General features: G+C 35.4%; 1 protein-coding gene across 1 annotated transcript in view; it reads left to right on the top strand.

The window, feature by feature from the left end:
- Positions 1-16,851, top strand: part of UGCG (UDP-glucose ceramide glucosyltransferase) — a 34,805-nt gene extending 17,954 nt beyond the window's left edge. The window contains exons 2-9 of the mRNA XM_007449770.1: positions 1,200-1,341; positions 8,376-8,478; positions 9,423-9,524; positions 11,400-11,512; positions 12,914-13,092; positions 15,242-15,328; positions 15,852-16,041; positions 16,512-16,851. Coding sequence (XP_007449832.1) covers positions 1,200-1,341; positions 8,376-8,478; positions 9,423-9,524; positions 11,400-11,512; positions 12,914-13,092; positions 15,242-15,328; positions 15,852-16,041; positions 16,512-16,682 — 1,087 coding nt within the window. The 3' untranslated portion in view covers positions 16,683-16,851. The remainder of the gene's footprint in view (positions 1-1,199; positions 1,342-8,375; positions 8,479-9,422; positions 9,525-11,399; positions 11,513-12,913; positions 13,093-15,241; positions 15,329-15,851; positions 16,042-16,511) is intronic.
- Positions 16,852-17,422: the final 571 nt, after the last annotated feature.

Below are 17,422 nucleotides of genomic sequence, written 5' to 3'. Positions count from 1 at the left end.
GCACACCCCTGCCTTAATTAGGGGAGTGAGCCTGTGGCTAACTTCTGTGGATGATGGTACTGGTGTACTTCCAGAAATCATTCATAGATGAATAGTATATTTCACTATGCATTGATACTGGCGTTTTCTTGATCTTCTAGAAGGGTTGGTTTTCATGCTATTAAGTCCGGGCCGCCATCTGGCTGCCAGCAACTATAAGATGCCATTGATTTTAGAGATGTTAAAATGTGGAAGAATTGTGTCTTAAAATATCCTGCAGTTGGCCCCGCGATTGTCCCAGCCTCTAATTACTGTTGAGTGCTTGGAGACTGGCTAATGAGAAGGAGGGAAGACGCCTTTGGTGACTTGCTTTAGAAACTTCAGCACTGTGCTGAAGGGCATCTCCTCTCTTTATCGTGACAACCTGACATGAACTGGAGCACATTCTCTCTTCTCTAATTGGCATGGCTTCCCCCATTAGGATCCCTGTGCTTCATTCCGCATGGGATGGAGCAGCGCTGAGAACCTTGGCCAACTTATCTGTGATTTGGTGGCACTGGTGTATCTTCTAGTGTCCTTAATAGGCATTTCTGTCACCATTGAGATTTTTTTTCTTACCTTCAATTTCCCTCTATTCCATCCCTGCCATTCTGAGATGGTGAGCATTGGGAGTTCTGATAGATATCCCATTTTCTTGCTTGCCATGCAGGCTGGCTTGGTAGTTCTTTCACTCAGTGGTTGTGTGGACTGTTTGTTATAGAAATTTCTCAAATTTTTCTGGTTACTCTTCCATATTTTTCTGGTGCAAATAGGGTTTTTTTTTTCCCCTGCTATGTTTATAGTTCTTTGGCCACCTTGATGGCGATTTGGGAGGAAGGGCAGTTAATGTGTGGGCTAACACTGTCATTTGTTTCTTCAGCCGGTATTTATTGAATGCCTGCTCCAGGCCTAGCACTGTTCTGGGTTCTGAGAATATAGCAGTAAACAGCAGTCTTAAGCTTCAGCCTTCACTGGAACATTCACTCTGCTTAGTTCTGGTTTTCCTCAACTGGAAGCTTACCTGGTTCTACTTTCTGTCATTTTCAGATATCCCTTTCGAAAGATGCCAATTAAAAAGAAATTCAGTAATTTATTGGTAGCTTGATACATACTTTATATAGATTTGGCCCTGATATATTCTCCAGAAATGTATGTTAATATATGTATCATTTGCTTTTTAGCCGATTACACCTAAACAAGAAGGCAACAGACAAACAACCATATAGCAAGCTCCCAGGGGTGTCTCTTCTGAAACCACTGAAAGGAATAGATCCTAACCTAATCAACAACTTGGAAACATTCTTTGAATTGGATTATCCCAAGGTAAGTACAGTGTTGTACTCATAGGAATGGGCTAGACCGTACTTTTTTTTCCCTTATAATAAACACTTAGAAATTTTGACACTGTATCAGGTGAAGGTATTAAAAATGCATGATGGTGTTGGCTTCATCATATTTATCCTCTAGTAGTAGTAGTGGTAGTAGTTGTGGTTGTCATCAAAGGACAGAAACGGGGGGTTGAGGAAGGGGTATAAATTCCTTTTCTAACTACCTATATGTCAACCTGAATTAGAAATCCCTGAATAAAGCTCCTGGAACGCAGACAGTGTTAAGTGCCCGGTAGTTTGAGTATGAAAATCTTGTTCCGTGAGAGTCACAGTGAAAGTGAGAAAGCAATATTCAGTGGTCAGAAATGGGATGCAGGACAGCTAGAACTAAGGATAAATCCCCTTGAGAATCTGACTTTTGGGGTTAGAATTAGTGGTAAGGTGGAGCTTCATCAATACGGATTTTTCACAGGGAGATCAGCTCCGTGCTTTGTGACCACCTAGAGGGGTGGGATAGGGAGGGTGGGAGGGAGGGAGATGCAAGAGGGAAGAGATATGGGGACATATGTAGATGTATAACTGATTCACTTTGTTATACAACAGAAACTAACACACCACTGTAAAGCAATTATACTCCAATAAAGATGTTAAAAAAAAAACACCTAATTTTTGATTTCTTGATTTTTCTGGGGTTTAATACCTAATTGTATTGCTTATGTCTTTTATCTGTATAATCTATTCATCTATAAACTCAATGTACTTCCTTCCTTGGAGACTTCAGTTTTCTTGAGATGGGAGTATTCTTTTTATTTCTTCCCTTTAGTTTCTTAGGAAAACTTAATATTCCTTAATTTTTGTATTTAGTTTTATGGCAACTTTTTCAATTGCCTATTTGAGATGCTGCTTTTGAAAGCATGTTCTAGCAGTGGTAGATTACTTGTGAAAATATGTCTAAATTTCTACCTGCTTGATTTTCAGTCCAGTTTAATTTTCCCTCTGTGGTCTCTACTCACTTTCCTCAGTTTTTACCATCATTGCCTCAGTTTTTCCATAGTTTTTGCCAGTCGGAGACTCTTTCCTTCCTATTTCTTTAGAACAATGTCGCCCAAGTAGTGAGAAAGAAGATGACATCTACACACCACACTCTCATGGTGACTGGTTTTCACGCTGTTATTTCGTTTCTTTTAAGAGGAAGAAGACACAGACATGGTAGCCTTAATTCAGCTCTTATTCAGTATGTAGACATGAGTATCATTCAGTTATTTTTTAGTGTTGCTATATTATTGCTTTTGGAGCTTTGGAGTCCAGGCATTTGAAGCTAATTTGTAGCAGAAAATTATTTATTTCTTCTACTTTATGTGTGTGTCTATATTTAATAATTTTAGAGACCTGAATCATATGCATGCATTATCTTCAATAAATTAAATATATAATTAGAAAAAATAAGAAGATTGGTACTTGATTTTTTTTTTCAAATTAAAAATGCAAAAAAGTGGCCTTTGATAATTCAGGAAGGATGAGACAAACAAAATTAATTGTAAAATAAGCTTTGCAATAAGAAAAATGGAAGTTTTTCAAGCCTCACCTTATATAAGTGAATGTAAAGGAGAATTTATTTTTGGAATGAAAGAATATTTTCATTGATTATGAATAAATTTCAGAGCATAGTGTGGAACCATATGCATTTATCCTTGTGAAACTTAATCTCACAAATTTCAGTTTTTTAACCATCTTCCAACCCTTTCCCCTTTCCCTATTCAACCACTCTTAAAACTTAGTTATGGAATTTTTATGTTGCTGCTCTTGTGAGATAATAGTCATGAAATTTAAAATGGTTTTGGAAGTTAGTGTGGGTGTAAAGAGTTTCTTAAAATAACCCCAGGAACATATGTATCCATTAACTGTGAACATTTGGGATGAATCAATAATTGATTTCTTCTTCTGAATGAAGTTTTTTTTTTTATACAGTTTGGAATTATCTCCAGAGCTCTAGTTTTTCACTTAGTTCTCTTTCCACTTAAGTTCTTTTTCCGCTTAAGTTATGTCATTAAGACATTTATTTGGTTGAGGAGGAAGCTGTTTTGACACATTACAAAAATGAATAACATTATATGCAAGAGATTGTTTTCATTCTTTTTTAGTTCATAATTTTATTTTCTAATTACAAAAGAATTGTTAGCTGTGTAAAAAGAACATATAGAAAGCAGAGCAAAAGTGCAAAGTACCTGCAGTCTAAAGGGAAATGTTGATCTCACCGCACTATATTTGCTTTTTAAAAGATCAAAAGCAATGGCAATTCTACAGGAGACTGAAGTTAAACCACTGAAATCGCACAAATCTGAGTGTGAACACGAGTTGTTTGTGTCATCAAGGAGGCATATAGTCATGAAATGAACATTTGTGTAACTGCCAGGCCCAGCACACTTTAATATTCTCCATTTGTCAAATGTGAACATTGTTTTATAAAAGTATGGAAACGTTTTTGTTCTGGATGTAACTCTTTCCTCTATTATTTGATTTGGAACCTTATAGGCCATTTGGAAATATGTATATAACATACGGAAATTCTAAAATTTCATTTAATTTTAGACATGTGCAAGAAGATTTATTACTGACACTTGGTCTGAATTTCTAGGTTTAAATTTTGGTGAGACTGTTATTATACTAAGTGCCCTGAAAGACATCTATGCTTTAAATATCTTGTAAATCCACCTTGTATTGATATTTATTCCTTGGGGAAAAAAATTCTTGGAAAAAATATAAGAATAAAAAAATGAATACAATTCATTTTTCACAAAATCGAGTACTCATTTGGCATCAGCATAGAAGAAGGCATTTAGGCAGAAATTCAGCCATAGTAGGAGGAGTCAGTAATCTGCATCTAAAGTGTCTTGATGGCTTTACTTTAGTAAATTCTGGCCATATGAAGAATTTTTAAATGAATGATCAGAGTTATTAACAGAGTGAGGTTATGGTAATTGTGATTTTCTTTTCTTTCTTGCAAATACAGAATGGGTTTTAAATGTTTTAAGTCCAGTGCCATACTTGGATTCTTTATTGTCACTGATGACAATAAAGAATTTAAAAAGATTGAAAATAGGTTCAATTATTGAAAGATCGGCACAATACATGTAATAAAACTACTACGTCTGAAAGATTAGTGTTTTACCAAATAAATTTGAAAAATCATGTAAACTACCTAGTTCTTGAAAGTAAGTTTTTGATATAACTTATCAAAACTTTGAATTCAGAGCAGTTTTCTTACAAAACATCTTCCTTTCACTCAAAGGAAGCATCTATCTTTCACTCAAAATTTACCCTAGGGCTTCCCTGGTGGCACAGTGGTTGAGAGTCCGCCTTCCGATGCAGGGGACACGGGTTCGTGCCCCGGTCCGGGAAGATCCCACATGCCGCGGAGCGGCTGGGCCCGTGAGCCATGGCCGCTGAGCCTGCGCGTCCAGAGCCTGTGTTCCGCAACGGGAGAGGCCACAACAGTGAGAGGCTCCCCGACCCCCAAAAAAAAAAAAAAAAAAAAAAAAAAAACTTAATCAACTTAATATCTTATGTTTTACTAATTGCCGTGTAGTCGGAGTGATTTAACTGTTTAAGTACAGAAATTCCTAGCAAATTAAATGTTGATCAAACATAGAGATTCTAGCTGAAAAATGAAGATTCTTGGTTAAAATCTAATACTTTAGAAAACACTTGGAATACTACCTCCAATTTGGTATAATTTTTAATATCAGAAACATCTAAGGGAAAGTTATATCTTTAATAAGAGTCTGAACATTTTTTAGATAAAGTGAATTGAGTTTCATCTGCGCTCTGGCTAATCAGGAGGTATTTGTTTTTCATTTGAAATTAAGTTTAAGAGGTATAATCAATAAAAACAAAAACTTTAAATCTTGCATTTAGATAAAGGTAAACTATACCTCCCTTACTTATACTAACACCATATACTTCTGAAAAAGTTTTTGCTACAACCTAGTATAGCCTTTTTCTTCCCATTGAGTAGATGTCTAGTACTATATATTACAGAGTTTTCTCTTGCTGAGGAAAAAGCCAAGAGGAGATTTTTAATAATATTTTATGGAATTGTATTACTTATAAACATATTCTTTCACTAGATTTACTTATACCTGTAAAACAGTATAAATTATAAAAGCATAAAACTATGCTATGTTTGGAAAAACAATGAACTCTTTAGAGCAAGCCTGACTGAGCAACTCACTATAGTAGGAAAGCTCATTGTTGCTTACACCCTTTGGAAAGTCACTTAACCTTTATAATCTTCATGGTTAAGGTCTGCCTCTTGTTGGCTCAAGCAAACATTTCGGTAGGGAGGATGGCTGACTTTTTATGGGACTTAAGAGTCAACCCTTGAAGAAGTTTCAGGGTGTGGCAGGAATGGTGCCCATCCCACTCTCAGATTTTTATCTGATCTCTGGATACCAGTGGCTGTAAAGTTGCTTAATTATTTCAGTACCTCTAAGGTGGCAATTTTGGTCAGTCATCATGAGAGGTAGATATTGGATAGAATATGTAATAACTATAGGTAGAAAGTATGAGGAAAGTATACATTGCTTTTCCCCTTTACTTTTTTTTTTTTTTTTAATTGGGGTATAGTTGCTTTACAACAAAGTGAATCAGCTATATGTATACATATATCCCCTCTCTTGGAGCTCCCTCCTACCACCACCCCCCCGCCACAATCCCACCCATCCCACTCACAGAGCACCAAGCTGAGCTCCCTGCGCTATACAGCAGCTTCCCACAAGCTATCTGTTTTACACATGGTAGTGTATATATATCAATCCCAATCTCCCAATTCACCCTCCCCCAACCTTGTGTCCACACGTCCCTTCTCTACGTCTGCATCTCTGTTCCTGCCCTGCAAATAGGTTCATCTGTACCATTTTTCCAGAGTCCACATATTTGCGTTAATATACGATATTTGTTTTTCTCCTTCTGACTTACTTCATTCTGTATGACCGACTCTTAGGTCCATCCAGGTCTCTACTTAATTATTGAGAAAACTTTTTTTTCACTTGAAAAAAAAAAATCTTACCTTGTTAGCTAAACTTTCTTTATTTACCTTAGTCCTAGTCCTTATTGTGCTCGACCACTAAATTCTATGCTGCCACTTTTTGCTGACATAATATATCAATATATTAGGTGAACAGTAATTATTGTGCTCAAGGCACTGTACACATTTTATTTCCACTTTTTACTTGTGTATGCTTATCAATGGAAGTAAATCAAACAGACCTTCCCATTACCTTAGCTTTAGTCCCTGTATGTTAGACACCTAAAAAATTGTGCCCTCAAATTTTTGTATTTTTTACAACACATAGCTTTGTTATTTTCTCATGGACATAATTAACCTTCCTCCTTTGCTTAAAAATGTTCAATCTGGGCTTCCCTGGAGGCGCAGTGGTTGAGAATCTGCCTGCCAGTGCAGAGGACACGGGTTCGAGCCCTGGTCTGGGAGGATCCCACATGCTGCGGAGCAACTGGGCCCGTGAGCCACAACTACTGAGCCTGCGCGTCTGGAGCCTGTGCCCCGCAACAAGAGAGGCCATGACAGTGAGAGACCTGTGCACCGCGATGAAGAGTGGCCCCCGCTCGCCGCAACTAGAGAAAGCCCTCACACAGAAACGAAGACCCAACACAGCCAATAAATTAATTAATTAATTTAAAAAAAAAATGTTCAATCTGTCTTAGAAAGAAGGTTTGGTAGGAAATTTGCTATTGAGTCAGCATGAATTTATCACCACTTTTGAAAAAAATTACTGCTTAGAATACATAGCCCACAAAACAATAGAGTAGCATCTTTATGTGTGAAAGCAAACACTTTAAAAAAATTTAGTAGTTTACTAAATGGTATCTTAGAGCTCAAGATTTTATAAACTTGGTTACATGTCAGAATCCCCTCATATGCTCTGATTCAGAAGTTTAAGAGTGGGGCCCAGTATTTAAAAAACTGTCCGAGGGTAATTTTGACACAGCCAGCCAAGTGCTAAGAAATGTCTTCCTTAGTGTACTACCAGAGAGTAAACATAGGGCTTCCCCAGTGGCTCAGTGGTTAAGAATCCGCCTGCCAATGCAGGGGACACAGGTTCGAGCCCTGGTCTGGGAAGATCCCACATGCCGCGAAGCAACTAAGCCCTAGTGCCGCAACTACTGAAGCCCGCAGGCCTAGAGCCCGTGCTCCACGACAAGAGAAGCCACCGCAATGAGAAGCCCGCGTGCTGCAACAAAGAGTAGCCCCAGCCTGCTGCAACTGGAGAAAGCCCGCGCACAGCAACGAAGACCCAGTGCAGCCAAAAAAATAAAATTAAAAAAATTTTAAAAAAAGAGAGTAAACATGGGTCTGGGCAAAATAAAATCCTGGGTGTTTTCATAGTTAAAAGGCTAAGTGTGCTTTTCAGGATACAATTTTAATCAAATCAGATTCTATTTTACTTCAGAAAATTATTATACAACAAAAAATCTAATCTCATTTTGTCCTTGTGAAGAGTTTGGGAAACCTTTAAATTTATCATAGTGGTATTCAATATGTAATTTTTAGCACCTTGATGAAATGATATTAAGTTCAGAGACAAAGCTTCTAGAGAACAAAGGGTGTGTTCATTTTGGTTGCTTTCTGTGTTGCTTTTACACTGCTAGGCACCCTGTGAGCATCTAGTAAATCTTCAGTGATGAAGGCCATGGAGAAGCTTGGAATCCAGTTGAATTATTAGGCCATGCCTATCTGGCAGTGGCAAGACTTCAGCTGTGGGCCCTGCCAATCTCTTCATTCTCTCTTTGGCTTGCAAAGAGGCCCCTCCTGGAGAAGCTGCTCTCGGTTAAAGCAACACTTGATAATCCTTTAAGTGTCTGCATCCATTATGAATACTCTCTTAACTTTTAAACTTTGTGTGTACAATTGCTTGTTTTTCTTAATGCTTTTTGATCCATCAGTAAATGCTAATAAGTGGTTATCTTTGGAAAAGAGGTTAATTTACATAAAATGTGTTCTTTGACTAGTATGAAGTACTCCTCTGTGTCCAAGATCATGATGATCCAGCCATTGATGTGTGTAAGAAGCTTCTTGGAAAATATCCAAATGTTGATGCTAGATTGTTTATAGGTAAGTAACAAATTCTACAATAACCTTTTTGCTTTAATATATTAAATATCAGTAATCTTCTTTGCATTAAACTATAGATTAGGGTGCTAGACACCCATTAAGTTATTAGCATGTTTGCTTTATGCATGTTTGTTAGATACAGTGAAAGCTGTTTCTGTCCTTTTGAGAAGACTTAAGTTATAAAGACAAAGATTTTTTTTCATATCTGGGATTAACAGAATTACCCCAAATTATGTTTTACTCGTCAGTCAGACATGAGCCTGTTATTTTTGTTTCTTTAATATTTTCAATCTATGGCCTTTTCTGTATCTCATTGATTATAATTGGGAATGAGGAATAGAATTCATTTTTGTAAAATTGCAAAAAGAATATTTTTCCAAAAGTCTACAGGCTTATTCTAAAGACTAATTAGAGGTATATTTGCTATTAAATATTGATTAATGTTTACTATTAATGCAAGCACTTAAGAATTAGAAAACTGAAACTAATGAATTTTCAAAGATTAATTTTCTTTTTGAGAATGAACAATTTTTTTCTAAATACATTATTATGAATAATAAGAAACATAATGGGTTTTTTGGCTTTTTTTAAAGTATGATGGTTTCACCTACTATTTTCTTTTTTTTTTTTGGAATTTTATTTTATTTATTTTTTTATACAGCAGGTTTTTATTAGTTATCCATATTAGTGTATACATGTCAATCCCAATCTCCCAATTCATCCCACCACCAGTGTCCACCACCACCCCATGCCACTTTCCCCCCTTGGTGTCCATACGTTTGTTCTCTACATCTGTGTCTCAAGAGAAACATAATGTTAAAGTATGTTTGTTTAAATTATTAAACCTGCAAGTACTTTTTACTTCTGTCTACTATGCATATGTATAATAGAAAATATTTCCAATATTGCATGAATTGTTCACTGCTGTACTTTAAAATTTTTAGGTGGCAAAAAGGTTGGCATTAATCCTAAAATTAACAATTTAATGCCAGGATATGAAGTTGCAAAGTATGATCTTATATGGATTTGTGATAGTGGAATAAGAGGTGAGGTTTTTCTTATTTATTTTGCAGAACTATTCATTCAATGATAAAATGCCAAGAGCAGTCTGAGAATACATTTATCAATCCTATTTGTTTGCCTAATAAAGTAATTCATTTTATCATTTCGTGGTAATATGTCAAGTTATACTTACTAAGATTTTGATGTTTTTTATACTAACCTAGAATGTTACATGTATGAAAATGTTTTCATTTTGAAGAGAAAATTCCAACTATTAAAAAAAAAAAAAAAAAAAAAAAAAAAGTCGGGACTTCCCTGATGGCGCAGTGGTTACGAATCCACCTGCCAATGCAGGGGACACGGGTTCAAGCCCTGGTCCGGGAAGATCCCACATGCCGCGGAGCAGCGAAGCCCATGCACCACAACTCCTGAAGCCCGCGCGCCTAGAGCCCGTGCTCCGCAACAGGAGAAGCCACCACAGTAAGAGGCCTGCACACCTCAACAAGGAGTAGCCCCCACTCGCTGCAACTAGAGAAAAGCCTGTGTGCCGCAACAAAGACCCAATGCAGCCAAAAAAAAAAAAAAATAGTCGTGGTCCGTTATATAGTCTATGAGCTTTTTCTAGGTGTAAGTTTCCCCTTATTCATGTGACATCTTTTACTTTAATCTGTTTGTGGCATGCGCAATGTACTGTCTCATGCAAAGGGACAGAAATTAATAGGTGCATATTTTACTAGAATTACATACATTTATTAGAATACATTCATGGCTTTTTACCTAGCTGATTTTATCAGGAATTATTTCAATAATAATGTTTTCAATTATATTGAAATTATAATTTCAATATCAATACATTGAAATTATAATTTGTATTTTTGCATTTTTAAACATTTATACTTATAATAATCTTGGTTCTGTAATATTCTATTATATTCTAATTACCTCAAGTTTTTCAACCTCAACACTTTTGGGCTGGGTAACTCTTTGTTGTCAGGGCTGTCCTGCAGGGTGGTTAGCAGCATCCCTGGCCCCTACCCACTAGATGCAGTGATAGCCGCTATTGGTTGTGACAGCCAGAACTGTCTCTGGACATTGCCAAATGTCCCCTACAGGGCAGCAGTTGAGAACCACTACCCAGACTACCTGTATTTAAGGTCCAAATACAAGTTTATACAGTAGATTTAGTTCTTAAATACTTGAAGGAAATAAAAATGAAGTCGTATAAAATGATATGAGATATTTGCTATTTAAAAATGGGGAAATGATTTAAATTTTATCAGCTTGAAATGTGCAAATTTGAAAATTAATAGTGTGGCACTCCTACTTAATTAGATCATTACAAATCTATCAATTCATGGTCAGAGATTACATTCATTTTTCACATTTTCTATCTTAAATTATTTACTATCATATATTTGCTATGTTTTCAGTGTATCAATCTCTGTCAAGTATATTCTCCTTCAGTTCCAATTAGCAGTTTTGAGAGAGAATATCTCATACCCCCAGAAAGAGGAGGCTTATTCCCTATGGTTGGAATGGAGGAGTCGTAGTGAACACTGAGCCCCTTTGACCTCTGCTCCTGTACCTTTTGTACTAGGACATATTGTCCGTTATTCCAGTTGGGAGGTTCAGAAATGGACTGTTAACGTTTTCAAGGTACATCCTGCCCCTGCTACATATTAGGTATGTACCAGCCTGCAAGTGTCCAGAATAAATTCACTACCATAAGTTAACCTCTTTGAAATTTTGTATTCTACTCAGAAAGGTGATTGAGATTCATTTTATTAGACCCACATACAAAGAAAAACATTTATTAAGAATTTAATAACTCATAAATTATATTTTACGTTAGTGGGCATTTTACTAAAAGGAAATTTTTTCCTCTCTCCCTCTGCACCATTTTTTCTTTTGCATCCCAGTGATTCCAGACACACTCACGGACATGGTTAACCAAATGACAGAGAAAGTAGGCCTGGTTCACGGGCTGCCATATGTAGCAGACAGACAGGGCTTTGCTGCCACACTAGAACAGGTAAGTGCAATGGTTATAAATAATATTCTTGGGCTTCCCTGGTGGCGCAGTGGTTGGGAGTCCACCTGCCAATGCAGGGGACACGGGTTCGTGCCCCAGTCCGGGAGGATCCCACATGCCACAGAGCGGCTGGGCCCGTGGGCCACTGGGCCTGTGCTCCGCGGCAGGAGATGCCACAGCAGTGAGAGGCCCGTGTAAAAAAGTATTAAATAATATTCTTGTTATCAGATCCCTAATCTCCCAGAAGCTTGAGACTATGCTGAGAGTTGGAATGAGCTACCTGAAGTTAACTGTATTAAATCTGTGGGTTCTACATCTGTGGCTTCAACCAACCATAGGTTGAAAATATTCGGGAAAAAAAATTCCAGAAAGTTACAAAAAGCAAAATGTGAATTTGCTTTGCACCAGCAACTGTTTACATAGCATTTACATTGTATTTACAACTCTTTACATAGCATTTACATTGTATTAGGTATTATAAGTAATCTGACAGGTGTAGATAATATGCAAATAGCATCAGTGGATTTTGGTACAGGGCTCCTGGAACCAATTCCCCTAGGATACAGAGAGATGACTAATTACAAAAGGCAGAATATCTAAGATGTAAATAATAAATATGTTTTATATCTGATAAGTTGGGTGATGACCATTTAATTCTACCATTAATTTAGTAGTTTGCGTTTCTCATGACTTCAAAGCACATCTAGGAAAAAGGCAGTAAAATGGAAGACAGAATATTAGTATCCACCCTATTTATGAAAAATACATTGAAAAATGGGGAAGTTGGGAAGCTCAGTGACTCCGGCAGGAAATAGCCAGCTATATAAAAGGACACAAGAAAAGGAATTAAGAAATAGGATTGTTCTGTTGGTTGATGTACCTATAAATATTGTGTGTATGAATGTGCACATGTGTGTAGCCACATGCATACATATACACATATACGTGTATGTACATATACCTATATATGTAGATGTGTGTATATCTATATGAACATTCTGAAAACACATTAAATATTAATATTTTATATGAAGTGAGTGATATTTTTTACCTGTCTGATTCAAATCCAAATTAAGTTTTACTTCAGTAAATCTTTAAATCTTGGAGTTTTAGAGAAGACAGTATTTATTTGAGAATAAAATATACTTTTCCCTCCTAGAAGTAAATACTTATTTGTAATTGTGATAATGACAAGTGTAGTCAATCAATTAAGAAATTTATTGACTGCTTGCTATATGTAAATATTACTTTGTACCACTTTTTACTCAGGTAATTTCTGTAAGAATAATAGAATATTCACCCAATCATACTGAAATTCATTAGGAAAAAGAATTTATAAACATCATACTTTTAACATAAAATTCTAATTGTATACATATGTTTTTGGCTTTGTTTTGGCAGGTGTATTTTGGAACCTCTCATCCAAGGTCCTATATCTCTGCCAATGTCACTGGTTTCAAATGTGTGACGGGAATGTCTTGTTTAATGAGAAAGGATGTGTTAGATCAAGCAGGAGGGCTTATAGCTTTTGCTCAGTACATTGCTGAAGATTACTTTATGGCCAAAGCAATAGCTGACCGGTAAGAAAACTAAATTAAATTAGGCTGTTACATTTTTGGTTCCTAACTTCTGTTGGTTTACTCTGTTTGTTAAACCCATGGATTAAGAGCTATTTTATTTTATTTTTTGCTAGTGAGTACAGAATAGTTCAATACTTTTAGAATGTAATTCCTATTAATTATTCCGTTATGTACTAATGAAGCAAATAAGTGTTCTAATTTCTCTACATTCTTCAAATTAATGTGGTTTCTAGAGCAGTATGGAGTTTCCTTAAAAAAAACTAAAAATAGAGTTACCATATGATCCTGCAATCCCACTCCTGGGTATATATCTGGAGAAAACTCTAATTTGAAGATACATGCACCCCAATGTTCATAGCAGCACTATTTGCAATAGCCAAGACATGGAAGCAACATAAATGCACATCAACAGATGAATAGATAAAGAAGATGTGGTCTGAATATACAATGGAATATTACTCAGTCATAAAAAACAATGAAATAATGTCATTTGCAGCAACATGGATGGACCTAGAGATTATATTAAGTGAAGTCAGACAGAGAAAGACAAATATCATATAGTATCACTTATAGATGGAATCTAAAAAAACAATACAAATGAACTTATTTACAAAACAGAAATAAATTCACAGACATAGAAACCAAACTTATGTTTACCAACGAGGATAGGAGTGGTGGGGGAGATAACTCAGGAGTTTGGGGTTAACATATATGCACTATATAAAACAGGTAAACAACAAGGACCTACTGTATAGCATACAGATACATACACACTGAATCACTTTGCTGTACACTTGAAAGTAACACAACATTGTAAATTAATGTTATACTATACTTCAATTTAAAAATAAAATAAATACATTTAAACCCTAAAAAAAAAACTGTGTGGTTTGAAGTTATTAAATTGAAGCTTCTCTGTGATTTTAAATTTTCATTATTATGGATGTAAATTTTTATGTGTTTTAGAAGAATTAAAAATGTCAGTGCAGTCATAAACCAGTAGGTGAAAATTTAAAGAATATGATTTCAAATTTTGAAATTTCTCAGTAGATTATTTGATACTTTGCTAAGAAGCCACATGATTGACTTAATAACATTTCTCTATCACACAGTGACACTCATTTGCTTTTTTAAAGGGGGTCATTTCCTTGTCTGATAATTTACTAAAGATGTGATCTTAAAAATTGAAGTATGTTTTTAAACTTCTCTCCTGATGGTGTTAATGTGGTCCATGGTTTCATAGCGTTTCTCATGAGATACAGAATGCCACTTTTGGTTTCATACCCTGCCCCCCCACTTTTTTTTTTTGATTAATAGTGTTCAGAGACTAAACTATTAAATACAGGACCCACTCTATTTAGTACTTTCAGAATGTCTGTATTTTAAGTTTATTAAACTGTGAACTGAGGGGTTGTTCCTTCCATTTCTCAGGTGGTACTATCATGGGCCTCTGTAATGACTAAAATGTGTATAAGTATGATATACCCTACGTAGGGTGCTATCCTGGGACGAGGCTCACCCTGAACACTGACAGTTGCTCACTTTTTTTTTTTTAATTAAAATATAGTTGGTTTACAGTATTATATAGTTTTAGGTATACAACATAGTGATTCAGTATTTTTATAGATTATACTCCATTTAAAGTTATAGCAAAATAATGGCTATATTTCCCTGTGCTGTGCAATATATCCTTGTTGCCTATTTTATACAAGGTAGTTTCTATCTCTTCATCCTCTTGCCCCTTGCTCCTTGCATCTCCCCACTGGTAACCACTAGTTCTCTAAGTCTGTGAGTCTTTTCTTTTTTGTTTAGTCATTCATTTGTTTTATTTTTTAGATTCCACATATAAGTGATAACAGACTGTCTTTCTCTGTCTCACTTATTTCACTATTTGTCTTTCTCTGTCTCACTTATTTCACTAAGCATAATACCCTCTAAGGTCCATGCACATTGTTGCAAATAACAGGATTTCATTCTTTTTTTATGACTAATATTCATGTGTGTGTGTGTGTGTGTGTGTGTGTACTTCCATATCTTTGGCTACTGAAATAATGTTTCTTACTCTTTATAGGGATGAATAAATGCATAATCAGTCATGCTTGCATGTGTTCATCATCATAGCTCATTTTATAATTGTCTTAATTTTCAGAGGTTGGAGGTTTGCAATGTCCACTCAAGTTGCAATGCAAAACTCTGGCTCGTATTCAATTTCTCAGTTTCAATCCAGAATGATCAGGTAAGTCAGCTGATTTAATAAAATATTTTAATAAAGTATAAAAAAGTCTTTTTATACTTTATTAAAAGAAAAGGGGAAGGGAGAGTAATTTTTACATGGTTTTAACTTGGTTTTAACAGAAAAACTAAAAGTCAGATTTTATTTCCAGAAGAGAGGTTAACTTCTTTATTAAAATAAATTTAACGTCTAAATATATTTTCTTTCCTATGTAACACTGAAAGCTTTCAAAAAAGAGATGTTGAGACTTTGAATTTTTTTATGCCAATCTCTATTTTCTAACTTTCTACCCTTTGAATTTTATGATCTTTATTCATCAGAGTATAGGCCATACAAATGAATTGATAGACTTTTTTCTTTGAGATACTAAATAAAAATAGAAAAGAGATTCATTAAATACTCTTTAAAGTTTATATAAAAGGCTTTTATATAACAGGATGAAATGCTGATCATTTTGAGAAAAATTGATTAGTCTTGTAACCAGGCTGTTGTTTAAAGAAAATCCCTTTTTGTTTGTTTGTTTAAGGTGGACCAAATTGCGAATTAACATGCTTCCTGCAACAATAATTTGTGAGCCAATTTCAGAATGCTTTGTTGCCAGTTTAATTATTGGATGGGCAGCCCACCATGTATTCAGATGGGATATTATGGTATTTTTCATGTGTCATTGCCTGGCATGGTTTATATTTGACTACATTCAACTCAGGGGTGTCCAGGTATGTGGATAGGCTTGGGAAAGTTGGCGGTCATTTGGTGGAACTAAAACACTTTTGATTTAGAAGAAGTTGAAGAAAATCTATCTGAGCCATTCTTCAGCCTCCCAGTGAAGGTTAAAATCAGGTTTAAGCATTACTTTCCTTAGTGGAACGTGGACACAAAATGGAACTTGATTTTCAACTTTCAGCTGGTTATACAATCATTTTATTAAGGCTCCAAAAAAAAAAAAAAAAAAGAATGATGTTAAGCAAATCAACAAGTCTTCAAACTAAGAATATGTTAGGATAGCAGTTATTTTAATGCTGCTTTTTTCCTAATTAACATTTCCTTAACCAATATAGCATGACAGTTGAATTATCTTAAGAAGCAGACTTGACTTATAGTGTATTTAAAAGAGTGGAATTGAAGAATTTCATTTTTTAAACTGTCTTTAGTCTGACAGTACATAATTTATTTTTTTAATTCCTAGGGTGGCACACTGTGTTTTTCAAAACTTGATTATGCTGTAGCTTGGTTCATCCGTGAATCCATGACAATATACATTTTTTTGTCGGCATTATGGGACCCAACGATAAGCTGGAGAACTGGTCGCTACAGACTACGCTGTGGAGGCACAGCCGAGGAAATCCTAGATGTCTAACTACAGCTTTGTGACTGTACATAAGGAAAAAAAGAGGATTATAAATTATGTTTATATAAATGCTTTTAAAAAATCTACCTTCAGTAGTTTTATCACATGTATGTTTTGGTATCTGTTCTCTAATTTATTTTGCATGGCACTTGCATCTGTGAAAAGGAAAGAAAAGAAAAAAAACACATCTGTAGTCTTGGCCAAATGGTTATACTTTATTTTGTGGAAGTAGAGAATCAAGAGAATTGGTTCTAGGAACCTGGGTTCGGTTTTTGTTGTTGTTTGTTTGTTTACTTTTTAAAAATACATAAATAAATAAATCTATCTATATATATATGAATGTTCTGCAACAAACACTATGACAGTATCCTTCAGTAGAGAAAGTTTCTTATTGGTGAGTACACTCATTTAGAATATGTATGGGATGGTAACAGCTTTGTTTGGGGGGCTCGAAAAGACCAGAAGGTGCAATCCCTTTTCATGTCTAAAGTGAAAGGTTTAATGCAGTGAACTGCCTGCAGTGAGGTACTAACTGAGAAACTTTTTCATGCTTTATGCCTACCTCTTGTAGTCGTTGCAGAGGAAATATAAACTGTAATATGGTAGCTAGGCCTTGCAAAAACAAATGGAAAAACTTTAAAAATAATAATAACAGAAGAGCTGGAGTCTAGTATTTATATGAATCTGTGAGAAATATTTTTTCGGTCTCACCGCAACGAACCAAAAGTGGTTGAGTTTGGTTTTTAATT

Source organism: Lipotes vexillifer, unplaced genomic scaffold (genome assembly GCF_000442215.2).
Source record: "Lipotes vexillifer unplaced genomic scaffold, Lipotes_vexillifer_v1.1 scaffold230, whole genome shotgun sequence".
Classification (NCBI taxonomy): Eukaryota; Metazoa; Chordata; class Mammalia; order Artiodactyla; family Lipotidae; genus Lipotes; species Lipotes vexillifer.
The sequence above is the reverse complement of the archived record's forward strand: the minus strand, read 5'-3'. Positions and strand labels throughout refer to the sequence as shown.